At 37.0% G+C, this 23,116-nt stretch overlaps 2 protein-coding genes across 2 annotated transcripts in view; one reads left to right on the forward strand and one right to left on the reverse strand.

Moving 5' to 3' along the window:
- Positions 1–63: 63 nt before the first annotated feature.
- SAXO2 (stabilizer of axonemal microtubules 2) lies at positions 64–10,234 on the forward strand. The gene is made up of 4 exons (XM_074155426.1): positions 64–104; positions 6,016–6,195; positions 7,412–7,614; positions 9,252–10,234. Exons 1-4 carry the CDS (start codon positions 64–66, stop codon positions 10,232–10,234), a joined length of 1,407 nt encoding a protein of 468 aa, XP_074011527.1.
- A 5,251-nt stretch (positions 10,235–15,485) lies between these two features.
- Positions 15,486–23,116, reverse strand: part of ADAMTSL3 (ADAMTS like 3) — a 189,368-nt gene continuing 181,737 nt past the window's right edge. Inside the window, exons 27-31 of the mRNA XM_074155696.1 lie at positions 21,503–21,686; positions 18,755–18,959; positions 17,883–17,992; positions 16,129–16,343; positions 15,486–15,595 (exon numbers count right to left, since the gene is read on the reverse strand). Of these exons, the coding sequence (XP_074011797.1) occupies positions 15,486–15,595; positions 16,129–16,343; positions 17,883–17,992; positions 18,755–18,959; positions 21,503–21,686 (824 nt within the window). The remainder of the gene's footprint in view (positions 15,596–16,128; positions 16,344–17,882; positions 17,993–18,754; positions 18,960–21,502; positions 21,687–23,116) is intronic.

A 23,116-nucleotide genomic window follows, 5' to 3' on the forward strand; every position in this document is an offset into this window, starting at 1 on the left:
CGCGAGGACGCCGCCGTTGCCAGGCGACGGAGCGCTTCCTTAGTCACGGCGGCGGCGGGGAGCATGAAGACGCCTCGGTGTCTGTGTGAGATTTGTACCTGCGGGTAAGCAGTCCCCGCGGGTCGCCACCGTCTCCGGGGAGTGAGGGGAGAGTTGGGGTCCCCGGGTGGGGATCCCCCCCGGAGGATGGCGGCGGCTTCCCCTCACCGCTCCTGGGCCCCCCAGGGCCACCCCCACAAAAACGTCCGTCACCTTGTCCCTCTCCCGGCTGGCGCGGTGCACCCCGTGGCCGGTCGTGGCGAATATTTTTAGCAGTGAGGAGGCAGAGACTGGGTAACATTCCCATTTCAACCGTTTCTGGCTTCCCTTTTTATTCTAAAAGGGATCTTCTCCATAAATTTGAAGTAATATGTTTATGTTTAGATCAATCAGGGGGGAAAGCCGATCGTAAATGCGTTCAAATAGAAAAGAGTGGAGACAGTCTTTTAAAGCCACCTTGACTCAACCTCAGGATCAGGCTTTTCCACAAGCAAAGCCAAGGCTGCCGTGTGGAGAGAGGGAGAGAGAGAGAGACGCTGCTCCAAAGGAACCCTCAGAAGAGTTCTGGTAAATCCGCCCAGACAGAAACCTGTGCAAGCACAGTGAGGCTGGCATAAGAGAATACAGCAGGCAATTTTTTTTTGTTTGTTTAAAATTACTATTACAGGTTTATAACCGATATTATCAATGCCATACGTAAAAAAAAAAAATCACAAGTCAGGTTTCCCAAAATCATAAGGGATTTAAACCTTGCAACATTCAGATATATGTTTATTGGTTTGGAGTCAGTACTGTTAATATTTTCAGTTTCTTCTCTAGTTAAAAAAACCACAAAATAATCATCCTAAGCTCATCTCATCCTGGGGTTCAAAGATTCAGTCTTTAATACTAAAAAAAATGTCTAATAACTGCGTTCAAGGAGATACATCATAAGAACACAAGAGTGTGATCCCTATCTATTAGAAGTACAGGGCCAACCCTATGGCTGCAAGCGCACCATGAACTCCAGATTTCACATTGAGGTTTGAATAGCAGACACACTCCTTATGTGTCTCGCTGTGGGAAGTCTGTCTATCTGTTCATCAGCCACTTTTTTTTTTTTTTTGATCTGTAAGCAGAGAGGCAGGCAGTATGTACAGCTTCTCATGTTCATTTTGGCCAAGACTGTGGGTATAGTTTGCCCCGTAAATTTGTTTCAAAAGTCCTAGATTAATGAAGAGTTGGAACACATTGTTTTCATTGTGAGATATCAGACCTGGCTCAGGCTCAAGTATAAAGATGGTGAGATAACACAATCTCACAGCAGAAAACGAGGTTCAGCTCAACTGAAAATTCTCAATTCAAAACCCCAGTTTAATAATATGAATAACTGAATAAAACATGCACAAAACTTTGGGTTTAGAATAAACATCACTGAAGTTTTTACAATCAATAAAATCTTAAGCCATTATTGGTTTAGGCAGCACATTGTGTTTCCTTCAGTGTGGCTATAGTGTTTCTGTTTTTAGGAGAAGACTGGTCTCTTGGCAGTGTTACCTGGGTATCACAATGTATACACATCTCAGAAGAGATTTCAAAACAAAGAAAAAGATCTAAGATAACTTAGCTATTTGCAGGAAATTTTGTGGAGATATAATTACTGTTTAATTCAAAATAATAAAATAGAAGGAGAATATCTTTCTTGTCTCAAAACACTTGGAAAAAAATTACAAATATAGGGAAGGAAGGTCAGTAAGACAGAACTTAATTCTTTTTTTCTCTTTACGGGGAAGTGAGAAGAGCCTCCAGAATTCCAGAATGACCTTTTTAACGTTGTTATATACACAATCTACTGATTAAAGGCTCACATCTGAGTGCTAGTGTTCATACTTAGGGGCTGCAGTCTTGGGCTCTTAATCAAATAATTGTTGCAAGATTCTTAAGAATATTTTGAATCAATTCCTTCTTATTAGACTGAATCACTTTATGTGCCTATTAGGTGATCTTTTTCAAAATCAACAAATAATTGTAACGCCAAAATCCACTGGAAGTGTACCCAGTGCTGAGCATGCTCAAAGAACAATTTGCAAATGAGGTCCAATGCTGAAGACTTCTCCATTTTTAATAACTGGCATAATTTCTAGACTTTAGAGCTTAAGACTTTAAAGCTTTTGCAGTAGCATAAGATGCTACCAAGGTGGTATGATGATCATTGTCAAGCTGCTATGGTAGAGATGTAAGTTTAGTTGGAGGGTATTTTTTTAATAAACCATAAAAATGTTCGCAAAAGTACATTGTGCAGAGTAAGGTCTGAATTCTGTATTGTTTGCTAAGATATTTCAGATCCATTTCTTGTTTCAGAAGTGGTATATTTTTTATGTGGAGAAACTATGAGCTAGTCTTACTTGTGACTGATCTATAACAAAAAGGAAATATTTTTATTTTTTTATTTCCCATAGGTTCCAAATGTATTAAGTTAATGCAAGAGAAAATTACCCCCTGCCAGCAAGTACAGTCAGGCTTCAGATCACTGGCTCAATAGAAATGTCTAAGAGCAAATACAGAACATTTAATCTGACCTCAAGGGTGAGAATAAAGCCTCTGAGGTAGATGAACTCTCTGCACTCAAGAATAGTATTTGTCTACCATAAAAGATAATCACAACATACAAAAGTATAGAAGTTTAGTTTCGAGATATAAAAATAAATTACTGTTTTATCTTTTTCTCAATCTGTCAGCCATTCCCCATTTATTGCACTTTTGTTATCATTATCATAAAAATCTAGATTCCTGAATATATTCAAGAGGAAAGAGGAAGAGTTCTCTAAAATATGGGATATTTAAGCCTTCATACTGACCACATGTAAATACATGTGAACCCAAAAAAATCTACTAAGTCTTCTAGACTTACTCTAGTGTCAACAATAGAAAAGCAGACTCCCAAAAATAGGGTGGCCGTATGTGACTTCTCTTGTTCAGACCATAGCATGGCAGTTAAAAAAACCAGCAACTTTGAGGGGGTTTGTTTTTTTTTTTTTAAAAAAAAAAAAAGTTCTTTATGATGATAAGCATTAAACTTTTCTCACTATTAGTCGAGTTCTCTGAGAGGAAAATACTTTGTGGGAAAATTTCAGGGGTCTTGCTATGCTATATGAAAAACCACTGTATGTATGCCAGATCCTAAATAAGTGAAATTCAGCATCATTCTGTTAAAATAATCAGAACAACAGCATTTGGCACTAGAGAACCCATATACTGTCAATTTTATTTAGCTGCGATTATTTTTAGACCTTATACAAGCCACAAGATAGTCTCCCTCAAAGAAGGGAAAGAATAATAATTCATCAAAGCAGACATCAGTCAGTCATGGGGGAAGGCATATTCTAACCAAATTCATTTAAATTACCAGTGATTCTGGGGTTGAACTTAAGATAACTACAAGTAACAAGTTTAAAATAATCAGTGACTCAAGGAGTTCTAGGCAAATTGTAAGCAACAGATTTCATTTATTAGAGCTGTAATCTGTCTTCTCCAATTGATGTTTCTTAGCATCGTCTCTCTAAAGAGCTGTGATGCCCTATGTAATCAGTTTTATAAAGTTATTATCTAAATGAAAACTTTTGGTTTAGCAACACCATCCAAAAATAGATTTATCGGTTAACCAAAAAACCCCATATCTTTTCTCCAAGTCAAATTCACATTTATATTAAGCTAACTTCAGGCCCACTGAAAGTTCTTTCACAACACAGAGTAGGATGTAGGCTCTTGAACAGTCTTGTCTGAATCCAAGTAATTTTGTGCATGTTCATAATTATTTCATATGCTAAAAATGACTGGGATCAAGGACATTTTTGATTCAGCAATGAATTCTAATGCAATTACAAAAACCTCTTGCCTTGAAGAGATACATTAGATTACTTTCACCTCTGTGTTGAATCTACCAAGAACTACAGACTCACTCTGCAAGTTATTATTTGTCTAGTATCTATTTCTGTTTGTAGCATGGCCATTCAGCAAAGGGATATACTGACAATATTGCTTAGAAAATAGTGAGAGTTGAACCTTTGAAGACTGGTGGTGATACCAGAGTAGAGAAGGTGTTTTGTTTGGTGATTGGTCTTCTGGACCAGTTTATAGCAAACTGAATATTGTCAAAATGAAAGTTTTGTAGATGAATATTGTTTGTTTCAAACTCCTTTGAATTGTATGCCTAAAATATGTAAAGAACATTATAATTTGATACCCTATATTTCAACTAGCTTTCAAAAGATTTATAATTTGATACCCTATATTTCAACTAGCTTTCAAAAGATTTATTCAATGGTTTTAATTTCTGCTTAGCTGTTACTTTTAGATGCTACATGACACATCATGTGCTGTTTATATTTACTAAAAAAATATTAGTAAGGTAACAACTCAATTTCATGAAAGATGTAGCGGCAGGCAAGCACTGTGGTGAGAAATAGGATTCACTCACCTCATTTTCCAACCACCTTTCCTGTTCTTTGTTTTTTCTTTCCTCCTCTTTGTTTTTCCTTTCCCTGCTATGTTCTGAATAGGTCTCTCAATTGTGATGTGACTATCCCTTGACTTGACTGAAAAGGAGTAAGCACCTGAGGCTTTGAAAGGACCTGGCTTCTTAGACAGGGCTACTTCAGAGCTACTGAGCTGGCAAAGTCAGGCAGCCCAAACTAACACCAGCTTTAGGAATCTCCAGTTCCAGCTAACTTCTCTTAGTCGTTTTTAAAATTACTTTTCCCAGCAGAAGTCCTTCATGTCTGTTTCTGTGTTCTATTTTACGTTGCTTTAATTTACCTTGCTAGCTAAAGTTCTCTGCAGACCTTTGAATTATTCCTTGGGTATCTAGCTACCTGTAACTTGAATTTATTTGTACCCAGTAAGAGCAGTACACTTTTATTGTTCTTGGTTTTTAGTTATATTTGGGTTTAATGTACAGAATTTTACAAGATTCATTTGAAAAATGATGCTTTATTTCTTATTATTTCCCTTTGCTTGTATCTGAACCAGTGTTGCAAGCTGTCAGCCACAAGTAGGAGGAACACCTTTCATTATATATTTCCTTAAAGGACGTATTTAATAATAGCGTGTTAGCCAAAATAAAATTTTAAAATTATGCTTGAAACAAACTACCAGAGAGGTGTTACGCAAATTAGAGTGAATCTAACATTTTCTATATTGCTTTGAAAATCTTAATATGAACATTTTTGTTTCATACATAATTTACACAAAACAACAAGGTATAAGTAATAAATTGTCATGATATAACTCTTAGCACCTTTTAACACAGTGGTGTCATCAAAATAAGCATCCATGACAAGTAGGTGTAATTGAAATAAAACCTATTAAGAAAAGCAGATGTCAATAATTCTAAACAAACATAGTTTCGGGATGGAGGATTTAGCCCTCAGAAAAAAAAAAAAAAGGGAGGGGGGGGGTGTTTGAAAAATCAGAAAGAGCCTGCAGAGCACAAGAAGTGCCTGTGAGATTTCACACCACTAAAATTTTAGTCAAAAAGGGGTTAATCGAGTTGCAGTGAAAACAGGTGAGCAGATGCACAGAAATAAAAAGATAAGCAATGAGGGAAAACAGTAGAAAAGAGACAATATGAGAGGAGAAATGAAGGGTAGTTACTTATTTTCACAAATAAGACTGGCAATATCACTAAAGATTAAAAAAAAAAAAAGATAAAACAGTGCATCTTGGTGGCAGCATCATTTAGAGGACTGAGATCAACTCTATCCATCCTTTGTATTCTGTACTGAGGACAGACTTGCATGCTGATACTGTTTATTACTGTATTAGTGTATTAGCTCTGGGACCTATGCCATCAGCACAATATTTTGTGGTTTTATCACTCAGAAAAGATTTTAAACACAAGCTACTGACATTGTTCAATCTTCTCCCAGTAGATAGGACATGGGTTTTCCCCTTAAATGAAACTATTCAAAATGATCTCATCTGATGTGTTTTACCCAGGCGCCATCGCTGCCCTCATAAACCCACAAGGATTTATGGTAATGGACAACAGCCGTGCCTCACAACAGAGTATGTGGAAAAATATCCCAAGTATAGCAACATCTCTCCTCCCCGGAGCCTTAAGCTGAAACAAGAGTACCAAGTGCATCGTGGGAAAATGGAAGGAATTACAACATTTAAGTAAACATTTTGAAGCAATGTGTTTTACAATCACTCTATAAAGTTTCTCATACTTTCTCATTTAAAGGGGGACTGAACATTGTCTTGCAATCACTTTCAAAATGCAATCATTGCATCACTTACACTTTTTTTTATTTAAAAGTATAAATTTTGAGTTTAGAAATACATTTACCACAAAAAGGTCATAAAGAATAGTGAAGCACACATATGAACATATTTGCATTCTTTAAAGCATCCTTTAACCTGTAAAGATAATTAAAATTTTTGTTCTTGTTTTCAGCCTGTTTTGGAAATCTAGATCTCATCGAGCCTGAAAAAGCTGGCAAGCTGGGGAACTTTCTGTAATACATGTGTAGAATTTAAGATAGTGGGAAAATGAAACCTTAAAAAAAAGGAACAGGGATTTTTTTTTTTTTTTATCAGACACTTCTAAATTACTAGGACTTTGAAGAAAGCCAACTGTAAAGGGGTTCAGCAGGTCTGTCCCGTCAGTGCACAGACTCTGATATTAAGCTTACAAAATTAAAGAGCATCTTTCAAAGAGTTTGAAAAAGACATCGCTCATTCATTATTAATAATGTGACAGGAGCATAAACCTTTATTTTTCCCATTATTGTTTTTCCTTTAAGCTATCAGGGCAACAGGTGAAACTTCTTTATTTTTTATAAAAAAAAACAAAAGGGACATACATAGAAAGGCCAAATGCTCTTCTGCAAGATTGCTTGTGTACTGCATACACTGTTTAAATACCTACATATGTAATATACACCCTTTTAACGTAATGTGCCCATATAAAAATAGTGAAATGCTGTTTCTGATTATATTCCATTCTCCTCATGCAATTAGTAAATGCTGTCACTTGTAGTATTTTGATTTTTGCTTTCTGGATCATTTCTTTGTAAAATTACAGCAACTTTCTCCGGTCTCCTTTCAGACAATTTAAAGAATATTTTTAGACTGGGAATGAGACTCGGAACATTGAAAAAGTTGCTTCACCATCTACCTCTGAATAAAGGCTGTATCATGCATCAGAGACCCTAGAATTATGTACTATGGTTTTCTTTCCACCTTGCTTTCCCTCTAACATATGGCATCAGATTGATTTTTCAGTGTAAACATTATGTCGTTGTTTTTCCATGTAATGGAAAAATTACAAAAGAGACTCCATCAGAAAAAAGAATTTTTTAAACCAGTGTTTCCTTTTTCCCCAATTCAGATCTGATTATTTACCATATGATATTGTGAAGCGTCCTTTTCAAATACAAGAAGAACATAAACCAAAGATGGGAAAGATAGAACTGGGAACCACATACCAGAAAGATTATAATGCTCATAAAACACAACCAGTGACATTAGTAAGACCTCTAGAGAGAAAACATACTACAGGAGGAAAACTGGATACCATACCAACCTATCAAGGTAATAATACGTGTCACTTTTAGAAAGAGAAATAAGCAAGATGAAGGCAGTATTCTGAATTATCTATATTAGAAACTGGATTTCTTAGTTTGGACCAGAGAGTAAGACATACTAGAAAGCAGGTGGTAATGCCATAAGATGTTCAGCACTCCACTTGTTCAGAGGTGACATTTATTGTTTCTAAACAAAAAGCCTTCTCTAAGGCTTTCATTGCTAGGAAAGAAATTCTAACATACACTTGGTTAGGATATCTCAGGAAAAAATTGGTTGTAATCAAAGTGCCAATGTATCTTTGAGATAGTTTTAGCTCATGTAACACATGTTTTTCCACAGAGTAGGTAAAAAGTTGATTTTAGATTTCTTAATTTTGTACTGTATAGCTCACATATATTCCCAGTAATGATCTGGTTTGACACAAATTATTCTATTACAATGGTCAGCACAAAGGCACTAAATCTCCTTTTAAGTTGTTTTGGCAAGCAACCTTGATATTTATACAAGTAGAAAATTGTTCTTGGATTTGTTACATGTAATGCATTGTAGCCCCAGTGAAAAGTAAGTAGAAATAAATGATGAGATATAATCTACTAGAGTAATGAAAATCAATATATTCCTGATTATGAGGGCCAGTGGTATCAAAAAGATAGCTGAAATAACGAGAATCAGATATGGCTATTGAAACAGGACATTAGAATGCTTGGTGCAAAATAACCAGAGGAGAGAGTGCAGCGACAGAAAGAGTTGGAAGGATAAAATTTGGGAAAAAAGGCTCTTCAAAAAAACCCCAGACTTCTATTTCTCTAGCTTCTTTGAGCTTAGGCCTATGCTAGATAGAAATGTATTTATATAAATACATTCTATTTATATTTATCAATTGTAAATAATTTAAGTATTTCTATTTAGCCTACATATAAGTAGTAAGCTAGCAAATATCAATAATTTAGCCTAGTCTCAGCATACAACTAAGAGAGCGTGCAACTGCTTCACTTAAAATGTGTGTCAGCACTTCAACAGGGAGTGAGGATCAAGGAGTGAAAAAACACTGAAGCTGAAGTAAGTACAGTGATGGCAAGACAACAAATTGATTTCAACTGTCCCCTGAAGAAGTTCAGACTGGACAGTAAGTTTTGTAACTATAGCAGAAGAGGCTGTTAGTAATAAACCCGGAAGCAAAGAAAAAACCATCCCAACAAGCTTTAAGATAAAGTAATGTTGATATGGAAATTATAAGAGAGAATTCTGCTTCTTCCAATCAATAGTGAATATAATATAACCCATTGACCTATGAGGTTCCTTTCAGTCTTTTACATTTACATAAACTTCCAAGTAAAATGTAAGATATTGCATATGGCTATTTTCTGTATGGAACACACACTAACTATCTGCATGCAACATTTTCTTTTTCCTTGAGGAAACAGTCAAAACAGGGGATCATGTATAATTTTTTGTGTTTCTATCACACCAATAATAGAAGACAGTTTTGTCGTATCACAAACATGCAGGTAATATTATCATTCTCACTTGCATCCATGTTCTTTGTTTTGCAAGATTTAATACCAGAAGAATTTGGCTTAATTTTAAAGGAATGGTCTTAAGTAATAACACTTGTATGGTGAAGTTTTGTTTTTGCCTTAAAGATGACTACAGGTCATGGGAAGTTCAAAGAAGGGAAACTAGTAAGGTGGAGCATATATACCACCCACCTACAGCAAAGTTTGGAAACGCTACTACGTTTCAAGATGATTTTGTTCCCAGGGAACTGAATCCCAGACAAAGTTTTAAGCCTCCTTGTGTAGCCAAACTTTCAGATGTGCCTTTCAATAGCACTACAAACCATCGCACTTCTTATATTGCTCATCAACTGGAACCAAAATTCATAAGAGCAAAAGAAGAGTACAAGCCGAGCAACCAACCCTTTGAAGATCTCACAACCCACCGGAATGATTTTAGAGGGCTACCTGGGGAACTTGCAAAAAGCTGCAAGCCTGAAAATGCAAAAGTCGAATCCAACGCTCATTTTAATGGAGTCACTGAATTCCAGGATCGTTTTCAGCCATGGCTGGTGTCCTTGCGTGAGGTCCGCAAAACAAAAGAGTATGTTCCACCCCCAGGCAACATGGATTTTAACTCCACAAGCCGTCTTGATTATGTTAAGCATGACATTTCTCCTGCTGTCCCCATAAGACCAGTTTCTAATGAAAGAAGAACCAATGCCCCTTTTCAAGGAAATACTACTACGAAGGAAGACTTTAAAGCTTGGGGCAGCTGTCGGCAAGAGATTACTAAGAAACAACAAGAAATTCCAAGACCCACAGGAAAATTTTATGATTTGACTACATTCAGATCTCATTACATACCACATCAGATCATTCCAGCTCAAAGTTTCAAACCTGTACATGCTACAGTTCTTAATTCGGCTCCTTTTCAAGATGAAACTATGTATCGCACAGAATACACTCCAAAGAAACCAGAGATCTGCCCAGCAAATTACCCATCTCCTCCAGGTTATATCTATGTAAACACAGATTCTCATGGTCACAAATTCTTCCGCCAGCTTACTCCAGAATTTTCTGAGTCAAATAGTAACCCTATTCCAAAGGAAGTAGCTGTTGTGTCATAATACTTAAATGCAAGATTTCAAGTGCCCTGGTGAAATAATTGGAATTCTACTTCTTCATTGTTTCTTTAAATAACACTGAAAGCAAATTTTGTAATGCAAATTCTGATTTTAAAAGCATTTAAAGTAATATCTTGAAGAAAACCAAAGCAAAACTGGAATTTTACTCTAAGACAAATAAAGATGTGCTAATTTTTGTAGGAATAATGCATGTTACATGATATCTATTCTTTTTTTGATCGTGCATTCTGGTTTCCTTGATTTCCCAGATTTCGCTATGTTTCATCTCAAGCATATGTATTGTAAATTTAATTCTCTCAGATTTTCTGCAAATCAAATGATCGTATTTGTGAAATAGCAAGTATCTTTTGATCATAACTTCTTTTTCATAGTAAGCAAAAAAAGCTATAATAATCTAAATAATTAGCTCATCAGTCCAGTTTTTAATCTCATCAATACTTGCAGTAATCTGATAAAAAGATCTTTTTCTTTCCATTTTGCTGCCCAAATCATATGATAGCATCCCACGGCACCTAGGCATTTCTGAAAACCTGGTTTTAGCTTTAGTCATCATTACTTTTTCCTCATTCAGTTCTGAGGAGAGTTTAAAGGTCACACTGTAATTTCTGATAGCAATTAACAAGAAGTAACCTTGCTCTTTTTCTGTACTCATACTTGAAATCACTCAGGCATAAAAAACAGGTCATCAGACTCTGTTTCCTAATTTCCCTGATAGTGCTTTTTTTCAGCCTTACTTCCAAAGGAAACAAAGCTGGTGGAAAGCTGTTTTCTCCAAAGGAAACAAAGCTTTGGACACACTAACACACCAAGTGTGTGTCCTCCCCACCTGAGTAATTTTTAAACCCAGCGTGCAAATTCAATCAAAATTCACAAACGGATTTCACAGGTGATTGTTTTTCGAGTTTCTAAGGTAGATGGTGAGGAAGCAGAGAGAATCAGACTCAAAAAGTTAACATCTGTCCACTGCAGGTTTTGATCCTGCTGTCTGATTTTTAAAGGTAAACAGCCTGTTATTACCGTCAGAGTTCACTGCAGAGGCAGCGTGAAGGTGCAAATGGCAGAAAACTATAAAAGTGTATGTAGAGATAACAGAAAATAGCGTAATCTCAGTTAAAAAAAGAAGTATCAGCCAAGATGCAGAAATCTCTAGGCAACCTGGCTTCAGTTCGTCTGCTCTTCAAAGAACTGCTTGTTACAAATACACAGGAAACAAAGTTTTTATAGAAATTGTACATGCAATGATTATCCTTTCTGTATGAGATATTTAATGTTTTCTTTATGTATCTTTACCCGATTTGGGGAAATCTAGATTAACTGATTTCAGTCCTATTATGTTGATGTTTTAAGCAGGTGGCAATAAATAGTTTTAGGATTAACAGTATTATCATGTTCTAGCGCAGTACTCCACTATGATTTTTTTCACCGTTGCATACCTTGTACGCATTGGCAGTCTTTTGGGTTCTGAAGAATTACGTGCTTGTACGTCATAAACCAAATCAACAATAAAAGGACTAAGATCAACGACGGAAACCTGTTGAAAGCTGGAACTGGATCATATGCAAGGAAGAAAGCTGAACTGAGTATATTAGCTGTGCATAAAGCATTGCATGAGAGAGCTGGAGATGTTATTACAGCATCAGTTACTTTTAGGTAATTTTTGTCTTTGTACTGTGTTTTTGAAAATACAACTTACTCTGTTAATGAAACAACAATTCAATTAAACTTTTCTTTCTGAAGATTATCCACAGCCCCAGCTCGTAACGACATGTTTTGGATTGGGTATAAGCAAGGGCAATGTAAAGCTGTGATAGCCTAAAACAGGACAGGAAAAAGTCCCAATTCATTGTCATCCTTCTGTACCACAGAAGAAAACAATCTACAAACGCCCTTTTCTTTATGAAACTTGAGTCACTCTCTGGCCACAGCTGAGGAAACAAAGTCAAAACTTTGCACAATGACAGCTGCCCAAGTCCATACCCTATACACGATCTTGGTACCTCATGAGAAGTTTACAGAAGCTCCTAATACCCTCCAGCTCTCTTTTCTAGGGAGGAAGAAAGCTCATCGGGAAATGCAATCTGAATCTATTACGTTACGAGTGCCTTCATCTTCTGCTGAAAATGGCTGCTTCTGTGGGTCTGTGAGTGAGCCCAGATGCTTTTTGTAATTTTCACAGCTGTTTTCTTTAGTTCTTACATCACTTTTTCCCCCTGTTAAATTATAGAAAGTCATTTGCTGCCACCTACCAGCACAGTACAAAAAATCTTTGACAGGAAGTGGAGGGCATATTCAGATACATTTAACAGTTCCTCTGCAGATGCGTTCGAAGACTTTCTAGTGTGGAGGGGGCATAGTCCCTTTCACTTTGCCCTTTCATTAAAGTTTTCCCCTAAGTTTAATAGTGAAAGACAGAAGCCTTTATTACATTACAGCTAGAAGAGCCACACCCCACTGATTGTGCTTCCAGGAAAAGCATCAAATGATATTATAAACCTACAGGCAGTATTCATTACTTGAGGTCAACTTTTTCATAAGCAACATACTATTGAAAAGCAGACAAAATGAACAGCTGGAAATGAAAGCTGGAAAACTAGTATTTCTCATAATAACAGCTGTTTAAAAAGCATTTTATGATGTCATGCTAAACCAAGATGTATAAGCAGAAAAGTTACTCATGGATTCAACTGCTATTCTACAAGTGCTTTCCGTGCACGATGCTGTACAGCGTGCTCCACAGAACTGCTGCATGGAATCTTTTTCTTTTTTTTTTTAATAAAAAAGAATGCATTGGTGACACAAAAGGAAAATTAAAAGGACGCATGCACCTTTGCCAACATTGCCATCTAGGGTAACTTTGAAACACCACCATTTCATCGCTAGACATTTATTTTCAATTTTTTCCTGTTCATATTATTTCTGAGACTCTTCTTTCCAAAGGCTATTACACATATTGGATAATCTGAAACAAGTTTTGTTGCTGTCACCCACTAAATATAAAACAGATCTGTTCTGTTGGGTCCAAATGAACTCTGCTTAGTGCACTACCTGAAGGCCTGGCAAAGAAATGTAACTCTATTCCACCTTTTCACAGAATCCCAATTCTGGATTTCAGTGAGTCAGAGTGGGCTTATTTGGATTTTGGCAAATTCTCTTCCCCACTTTTTCAGTTGTGTTACTTCTATGTTGCCTCTTAATAGCAGTGCAAAGCAGACTATAACGAAGCTGAGAATCTGTCTGATAAGCTGTCAAAACTAAGAACTAATCTTGGCATTGAAAAAATCCCAGAATTATGGATATAGTAGGCTGATAAAATAACACTTGGAATGAAGGCACAGCTACCATGAAAATCACAGTAATAAACAATCTCCGGGTAATAACAGTGTTGAATAATCAAACTAGTCTTTATTTCAGAAATATCAAAACTACGTTCAAGAAAGCTAAATATCAGACATCTTCAGTTACTGGAGAAGCAATAAAATAATCTACAGAGGAATGTCATGCCAATTGCAATAACAAACATTTACAGCACTGCTTCTGTATAGCATGCATACTTAACCAAAGACAAAATTAAAGCAAAAAATGCTATGTGTTAACATTTGAAAACTTTAAATATAAGGGAAAAACATGAATAAGAAATTTTGGTAATAAGAAAAAATATATGTCCAAAAATCTTTATTAAACACTGTACAAAACAAAATATTGCACTTTTAAATCAGACAATAAATATCTACAAAAGTATCTTACAAATGTTTTCTTTTAATTTAAAAAACTGCTTAAACAATCAAGACCCATTGCTGATTAAAAAGGTAATGATCAGGAATATCCTCTCCTTGCAGTCAGCCTTGGACACGATAGTCCACATTAAACACTTTCTATACAGTAGTCCTAATCTAATTTTCAGTGATGCAAATGCATTGTGCAGGAATGCTGTTTCTAAACCTGTTCTTACAGCATACCCACTAATTAGCATGTAATGTAACACAGGATCCAAGTCAATACAAGCATTCAGGCCTCCAATATATGCAGTAGTTTGGAAACTACAAAAGAAAAAAAAAAAAAAAGCCTATCTGCTGCCTCCCGTGGGGTTCTCCCTGTTTACAGCCCTAATGAGACATAATCTGCAATATGGTAAATAATTTATTTGGGAATATCGTAACCAAAATGTATCAACCTGCAAAAGACTCAAGTGGTTAATGGTAATGAGAAAAAGCCACCTTGATGGAAAACTGCTCAAAATAGATTTCTTGCACTTGTCTACCTTCATAATGAATAATTCTTTCTTAGACTTTTTTCCCCATTAACAAGGGGAAAAAAAAATTTATTCAAGACAGAAAACCTGACAGCCACATTTGGCCAGTTACTGGCTCCCCATTTGACTTGATGTGCAAGAGAACAGCGCTCACAAATGTTTCATTCACAGCTCTGACAAGGAAGCCTTGTGTCTAATTTAAAATCAGTAGAAAAGTCTAATCATGCCAGAACTTCGATTGTACTTCGGTGACTGGAGCAGAATTGAAACAATGGAAAATGACACCTCATTTATTCAAAACAGATCTATTGCTGTTTTGCAAATTGTACTAGCATCTACAATGTCTTTTACTGAATACACATAAATAGCATGAAAAACGAAATGTACTTCTGTGTATCCACCTGACAGCTAATATCAGTAAAACACACCTTGTGAGATCGACCCTTAAGCTCAAGGTGTTTATGAAAATGAAGACGCTGCCAAAAATTCTACAGCTACAAGCCACAGCTTCTATAGATTTAAAAATTTTGTTAAATTTGATAAAACAGTAAAAAACAAAACCTAGGGGTCAATAGTTGCTGCATTTCAAAATTCTTCAAAGGTTTTTGTGACTTTGTTTTTCTCATATATCAAAGACAGCAAGCACTACCTAGTGCTTTTAGATAATGGTTTTTCCTCTGATAAAATGATAAATGTGATGGCCTGTAAAATTTTACAGATGATATGCCACAATATTGTCTTCCTAATCCAGACAGGAAAACGTTTAAAACATTAAAAGTTCAATTGCAAAGAGTGGATAATAAAAGTTCCCAGAAAAAATACCCTGTCCAGCGTATCAGTCTGCAATATGTTTTTTTCATTAGCCCCATGTTTCCATTTAACTGTTATGACTAATGTCTTATTTACAAGTATGTAGTTTGAGCAGGCTAGTTTAATGAACCTCTTCTCATCTCTTCACTGCAGCATCAACTTCCCACAGAAGAGTTACATTTCTTGACATGATTGACAACATCTTTGTTTGTAGATGTCTATCAAGCATAACTTTAGTTGCTTTACAAATGTACAGTAGTGAGTTGTATCCTTGCATTCGCCTTCTGAAAAATATATTTAAACATTAAAAGGCTTTATAATGGACAAGAGGTAAATAGTAGAACTTCATTATTGTAATTGTAAACAACTGATGGATTCCTGGTAGCTTTGTAAGTATTTTACCTTGCATTTCTGGCAACAGTGGATTCAAAGCTAAACTAGGTCACAAATAAGAGGTGTGATCTCACTACATTCGTTACCTATTGTCTGTTTCAGAAAACTACCCCATTTTTCAGGAATTAGCAGCTTGCTCAGAGACTTATGAGTCACAACTGGCACAGTCGCATAGAGAAGTTTGCATAAAACAACTTCCTAAATATCCTGTTTCTAAAAGTGCTTTTGAGGCTTTAATATCAAACTGGCCTACTCAGAGAGAAAAATAACGCCAGGATTATGAAGTGCTCCTTGGAGAGGATAGTTTTACCTTTGATATACAATCAAATGCTTGTAGAATCATTAGTGTACAACTGTGAGTCACTTCCTGATATAACTGCTACAAACTATTACTATGCTCATATATAAATAAACATTTACATACTGCCACAGGACGTGACATTGCAGTGTTGCCAGGTCACTGGTCTCTTCCTCCACCCGCAATACTGATCGGCCACAGGTTGGTTATTCTTTCCGTGTACACAGTACACTCGTCTTGACTGAAATCCACTCCCACAGTCCACGCTGCAAGGCCTCCAAGGGCCTGTCCGCCAATAGACATCACATGCCTCTGAGGAACAGTTTCTTCTGACAGGAGACCTTGGGGGGGGAAACGAATAGCAGTTAAATGTTTACTTTTGTGCTAAACCCTTATCCACAGAATGACAGAACCAATGTTGGAAGGGACTTCTGGAGACTGATTTGTCCATGCCCCCTCTCATAGCACAGTGAATTAGACCTGGTTGCTCAAGAACATCTCTGTTTGTGTTTTGAATATCTCCAAGATATTCAAGACTCTGCAGCCTTTCTGGGTAACCTCTTCCAGGTGTTTGAAGATCCTCACAGTAAAAAAAGGGGTTTATATTTAAGTTGAATTTCCTCTATTTCATTTTGTGCCAATTGATCATGCCTCACTCATGAGGAAACAAAAGACAAGAAGGCCCTGTTTCTTTAAACCAATTCCTTAATCCTGGAATAGGAAAAATGTTTTACTTTTAGGAAAACTTAACTGACCCTGAAATGGTGCATTCTGGATGCTGCAAGTGCTTCGTGCATAACCTCTATCCCAAACACAAGTAATATTTCTATGCTGACACTGAACATCCTCAAACATTAGAAGCTGCCAAAGTGAAATCCTAGCTTTTAGTAGTAAATAGAAGTTTCACCATGTACTTCAGTGGAGCCAAAATTTCACTGTGTGCAGCAAAAATGCTTTAAATTTCTCATAATTCAGAAGCACTTCTAGAGCAAGAAATATAAAGAGCTGGGTTCAGTAATAGAGAAACACAGTAACAATTCCCATGTATGTACTTATTACCCATTCATTCCCCGCTCTTCGTTATGCTACCTACACACCTGGTATGGAACCAAGTTTTGTGCTCCCCCACACCCTCACATTCAGTTTTAATTTGTCTTTAATTCAGCCTTTTTGACATTATGGTGTTTTTTAGAGATTGGCATACACCCATGTGCTATAGCATAGTCCCAAGCAAATCTACTGATTTAGATTCTGTGGAGGTATGTAGCCTGTACTGTTCATACTGAAAGGAGTTGTTTAAAGGCAGTAAAACAAATTAAAAGAGCTCTTACAAAGAGTGTATACCTTGAAGTAAAAGGTCACACCTTCTCAATCACTCAGTTTTTACATACCTCATACATACCTCAGCAGTATATACTAAGAGGCAGGATGAGATCCGTTTATGGGGAGAAGTACACCTCATTTCAGTAATCATAAACTAGGAAAACAATTTACATGGTCCACAAAATATGGCCCAGGAAAACTCTTGTTTTATAAAAATTGGGCAGCAGTAGACCAGAATAAAAAGTAATATCAGAAGAGACCCAGTCCATCAGAAATAAGAAGAGTTATGGCAGATCAATCCAATTTCTACTTTCTTTTGGGGAATCAAAATTCTCTCTCTGGTTTTAGCTTTGCCATTAGCACAGTGGAGGACTAATCAAATCCATTACCCTCCTTGGGTTCCTGAATTCATCCAGCATATACAAAGGGACGATGTCACTACCTCCTCTCTTCATGTTTGATACATAAGAATTTGCATATTTATACTATACTGACAATCCTGTATCTTTAATTTGATCATCTAAAGAATCTAACTTGTACTTCTTCAAATTGTATACCTCTTTCTTTCATCACAAGAAGAGTTTGGCACCAAAGATCCATTATGAAGTTGACATATAAAGTGATGATGCTGTAAACCTACAGGGCGGCCTACACAGCGACCAGAACACTAAAAAGTGAAACAAAAAGGTGAGGGGAAAGAAAAAGAAACAGCCAAGTTAATAACAACAGAATCACTCTTATAGGCAGTAACCCAGTTACACAACCCAGTCACGATTCTAGATCTGCATCAAGAATCACACCTCTGTTCAGATAAGTTCTACATTTTTTGGATTCTCTGCGGGTTTTGCCAAGATACTGACTTTCCTACCTATTCGTAAAGCCAAATCCATTGTCTATGATCTCATCATTTCACATCTCTAGTGCTACAATGTTCTTTCTGTAGCCCTGACAATCACAAACTTGCCTTGCTAATACCTGTATGAGGCATGGGGCAACACTAGTTCTCTGAATTCATTACTTCGTTCATTGAATGGTAAATACTGTGTTAATAACCAAGTTCTGTGTATTAAATATTGTGGCAAGTTCTTTTGAAGCACATTCATTTATCTTTCTGTGGGGACTTCACGACTATGCAAACTGTGTTATAAGACTGCAATAAAAGCAATATACTGGGTTCAAAATTGAGTACATAGTAATGGATTAGCTTATAAAATATACTGAAACTAATACTCAGGTTTCAGATCACATCTTCAACAAATATAAGTAGCTCAGACATCATAAAATGAAAAAAAACACAGGAATTGTAGTTCACCGGTCTGAAAGGTAATTACAGCTAGTGCCACATCGCTCTTCCTCTGTGCAAGAGCAGATGGTATGGTGACACTGACATGCTTTTATAAGTAGTTTCCAGACAAACTCTGCAACTTACCTGTCCTTTTGTCTGTATTGTCCCCGCTGTACACAAATGACCTAAGCAGGGTTTCCTTCCCGCAGGACGATCCCTGTGCATACAAACATCCGGCAGCAGTGTCACCGCACTGCTGTTGCCTTTCACTTGTTGACAAGTTACTTGTCGATAGCGAAATCCATTGCCACAAGATGCAGAGCACTCAGACCATGGACTCGTTACCCACCTACAGGATGAGAGACAAATTTATAGCAATTCTGAAAGCATCGCAAACTTGCTGGTAGTTTGCAGTGATCTGTTTGCAAATAAAAAAATCAAAAGAACCTGACATTGCAAGTTTTAGATGTGAGAAAAGGCAGAATCAGATTTTCCAGTTGTTAAGCAAGATCTTATAAACTCGGTTAACTGGTGACTTCTAAGATAACCGTGGATCCATATATGTTAGAAGAAGTTATACTGCTTACTACCCAAAAGGTTATATAAGGTAAACCCTATGGACCCTGCTGGATTTAACGTTTCTGGAGGAGGGACACTGTACTTTTCCAAAACTTATAAAATGAATGGTACTAATCTAGTTACTACTAAGGTGACAGGTGTCATAATTCACCCAAATTTATTACATCAAGGCCTTGCTAGATAATGGCTCAAACAGAACAAGTTATTTATTTGTTAGAAGTTGTAAAGATTTAGTCTGTCTTGGCAGCTAGGAACAATACTGGGGAAGCAGCAGGTGGTAATACAATTTACTTGACTCGATCTTTTTATAAATCTAGGCTAGAAATACATACAGAGTGGGACTTTATGTGTAGCACAACTGTGATAACAGGAAAAATATTCTATTCTCTTTAGCAATTATTTCATTTTCTTACAGTCAAGTGGTTTATATCCATTCAAGGAAGATTAATCTTTTACAGTCTGGACTCTTGTCTTTTTCTCCCTTTCAAAGCCCAAGTACTTTTGCAAACATTTGGTGCAGTAACTGCACAGCAAGGCAGCAAGACCCAAATTTGGCAAACTTTAAAGCACAAGTGCTTATATCCTTATATTTGCTTAACTGTACTTTTATGCTGTGCTGGAGAGAAGTGATTAAGCACGTGCAAAACACTTTTAATAATAAGGGCCCATGACACTGACTGTACATCTAAAGCCTTCATAATTCTATGCATACTTTCTAGAGAGTTGCCTTGGGATGAGAAGATCGTGCAGAAATCAGTAATTTGGAAAGGGAATTCTGAACATTTTGCACTTCCCTCCCAGGTCAGAGGAGGGGGAGAGGCTGGAGGCACCAGGAACAAGACACAGGGCTATTTTCTAGGTACCTGGGATGCTCTTCCTCTATAGGAAGCGTGGAATACTTCGTAAAAGAAAAACAACTTGTATGTTAGCATACATGTATAATTCAAGGTAGAGTCAACTAGGTTCGTACACACACAGTTCCCTTCCACTGGTAAATATAAAAAGCCAAATTAGAAGCAAAATAAATCTAAGCATTTTAATAAGAGAGAATTTAGGTCCCAGTCTGTTTAGCCATATGAAATAACTGATTGGGTTTTGTGGTGAATACTCTGGGTCCAGTGATAATCAGATTGTTAAGTCATGCACTGCAGTCCACCGAAAAGGCACAATCTTGCTCCAGGGAGCACCGGGCCCTCTAGTATCCTCCTAACTCTGTCGTCTGCTCTGAATGGCTGGCTTTTAAGAGGGAAACCTGCAACTGTCTGTGTATTTCAAACTATTAGTTCTATTTCAGTATTTTTCCACTGGCAAAAGCTTGCTTGTTACGGCCTGGCTGGAGTTCAGACTCACAATTTAAGATGATCTGGTTTTTTGGCTGCTAATAATGAAATATAAACAAATTTCTCCTGATATTTATCTGTTGCTATGTTTTCTCTTTTCAGAACAGAGTTTAGAACATACTGGCAAGATGCACTCCCACAATGTCAGTTAAGGTCTTAACACTTCCCTCCAAACATTTTCCAGTGAGGGACAACTCCAAAATGTGTGCATGACTTTTCATCCCTCATGGATTTTCATATTGCTAACAGCAACAGCCAACCCTTTTAAGCAACAGAAAGCACTTGTTTTGAGGATGCCTGTGGGATTTCCTGCTAAAAACCTAGAGCAACGCCTTGTTGCGTTGGAGTGCTCAGTGCAACTCAAGAAATCTAGAGGTAAGGTTTTGGCTTTTGGAATCAGATGTTGTGGTCTGTTTGCCTGTGATATAAAGATTTTCTGTCACAAGATCACAAGCTTCTTCAGTTGATCCGGCCAGAAAATTGTCAGGGAAGCACACACAAGGAGCGTGACTCTGTGGTAAGGGGCATTAGAGACAAATGAGGCATCCCACAATAAACATCCTACTCAGAGCTCTGCTGGCACGGAAGGAGAGGAGCTGAACACAGATTCCACTCAGGAGTATCCTGGCTGCTCTAAACATAACGAGTTTTCTCTCAGGGTGTTGGCACAGATTCCACAAAACTAGCACATCAGGATGTCTCAGAGAGACCTCCAGCTCAGCTTTCGAGGTGTTGGTGTGGTAGCAGCGAGACTTGCTGCAGCAGCACAGAGACTTGCACAGTTTATTCAGTTGGATCCAGTGTTCTCCTACTTGCATGTGATCCATTTTTACATCTCTTACACTTTAGGGTTCATGACGAAATAAACCCCACATTTCAGACTCAGAGTATAAACGCAGAAACAATTTCAGGAGGCTGAGAGAACATTTTAATACATGTAGAGCACATGGAAATAGAGTAGAAAGGAGTTTACCTGGCAGGACAGTCATCAGTGTTGCATGACTGGTAAATAATCACTGGCTTTTGCAGTTCTCTGCATAACGATTCATTTACTTTCTGTTTCTCTGCATTCATGCACTGCAGTCCTCTGGAGCGGGTTCCTGAGTTCCCACAGCTAGCAGAGCAAGTACTCCACTCTGCATATTCCCATTTGTAATCTAAGAAATGCAATTGAAACTAGCATGAGAGAGGTGCTATACATAACTGTCTCACATTTTAATTGATCTGGCAGCACGTTCTGTAAGCTAGATAGATACCCCATTCTCTGTAGAAAACCAAGTATTTCAGCATTGTGAAAAGGGACCAATAAGCCAGGGTCGAATTCAGTCCTGCTCAGCTTCCCAAGTTCAGCCCTTACATATGAGCATGAAGTTCTCTAGAAGGCAAATGGGATCAGCATATGTGCACACCAAGGGCAGAACCTGGCGCACAGTAGGAACTGATGAACTTCTTTTAAAACTTTCATAACATTTTTATACAATGAGCATTAAAAAGAGGAAACTGTAAATCAGGCTCTCTAGGTTTCCTGCTGTTCTACAGTAAGTTCATTCTGAAGAAAACTCGTCTTACTCCAGACACTTCACATAATTTCGGGGTTTAAGAGAATCCTTACTGAACTATAGAAAAGTATTTAATGCATAAATAATTTGCCACTGAGGCATCTGGCAAGATGAAAAGGAATTTGTTTTAAAGAGCATTTAATATTAAAAACCAATCACTTCTAACAATTACTACTTTCATATTTAGTCACAATTCCACACTTACCCCCTTCCCCCACATTTTTTTTTTTTTTGACACTTGGTAAAAGATGAAGTACTATGCAATGTTGACAGATTTTTATGTGATCACAGAAGGAGTCAGATTTTTCTGTAATAACCAAGAATAATTGATAGCTACCAGCTGTGTCCACAGGCTCACTCTTCCAGCACATAATGAATTCTTTAACTTATTGTTTTTCAATGTTTCCTTATTACTTCTAGGTTTCTTAAAATAATACAAAAGGGCCTTTTTCAAAGTAGAAATAGTTCAATTTACTGACTGCAACTATGATGGAGAGACTGTATTGTTTGTTTAACTAGGATGATACTGCTCAGAAGTGCCCTGAATGTGCCTACTGTGCAAAAACCACCAAAGGAGATTTTGTAGCCTTACAAATGCACGGGTATTTCAATGATGAAACATTTACATAAGCAACGATCAGAGTTAAAGATCACAACTGAAAAATAGAATCTCCCCAAAATTCTGACCAGCCTGACAGGAAAGGGTACTGGGTAACCAAAAGGTAGTCCAGCTAAAGACTACAGGTGGGTAGTTTGATACCTGGCTAGACCTGTTCAGACCTTCTAGCTTTAATGAGATGTATATTGGGAAAAAGGCCTGGATTTATTATTTTTTTTATATATAAACTCTATTAGGATATTTTCTGATTCAGTTCATTAATATTTTGATTTACTTATGATTTTAAAAAGAATATTTTGATCATAGGTATGTTTCAGTAAAATTTCTTTGCAAATGGAACTAACTCCACAACCACTTGCACACCAGAACCATTCTCACCCATGAAAGCAAGCACTGGCAGTCACTGAGA

This window comes from Numenius arquata, chromosome 11 (genome assembly GCF_964106895.1).
Source record: "Numenius arquata chromosome 11, bNumArq3.hap1.1, whole genome shotgun sequence".
NCBI lineage: Eukaryota > Metazoa > Chordata > Aves > Charadriiformes > Scolopacidae > Numenius > Numenius arquata.

Excerpts from the sequence above, each read along its gene's own strand:
- SAXO2 (XM_074155426.1), top strand. The coding sequence starts at position 64 with ATGAAGACGCCTCGGTGTCTGTGTGAGATTTGTACCTGCGG. Across the intron at positions 105-6,015 it reads TGTGAGATTTGTACCTGCGG|GCGCCATCGCTGCCCTCATA; the intron begins GTAAGCAGTCCC and ends TGTTTTACCCAG. Across the intron at positions 7,615-9,251 it reads TACCATACCAACCTATCAAG|ATGACTACAGGTCATGGGAA; the intron begins GTAATAATACGT and ends TTTGCCTTAAAG.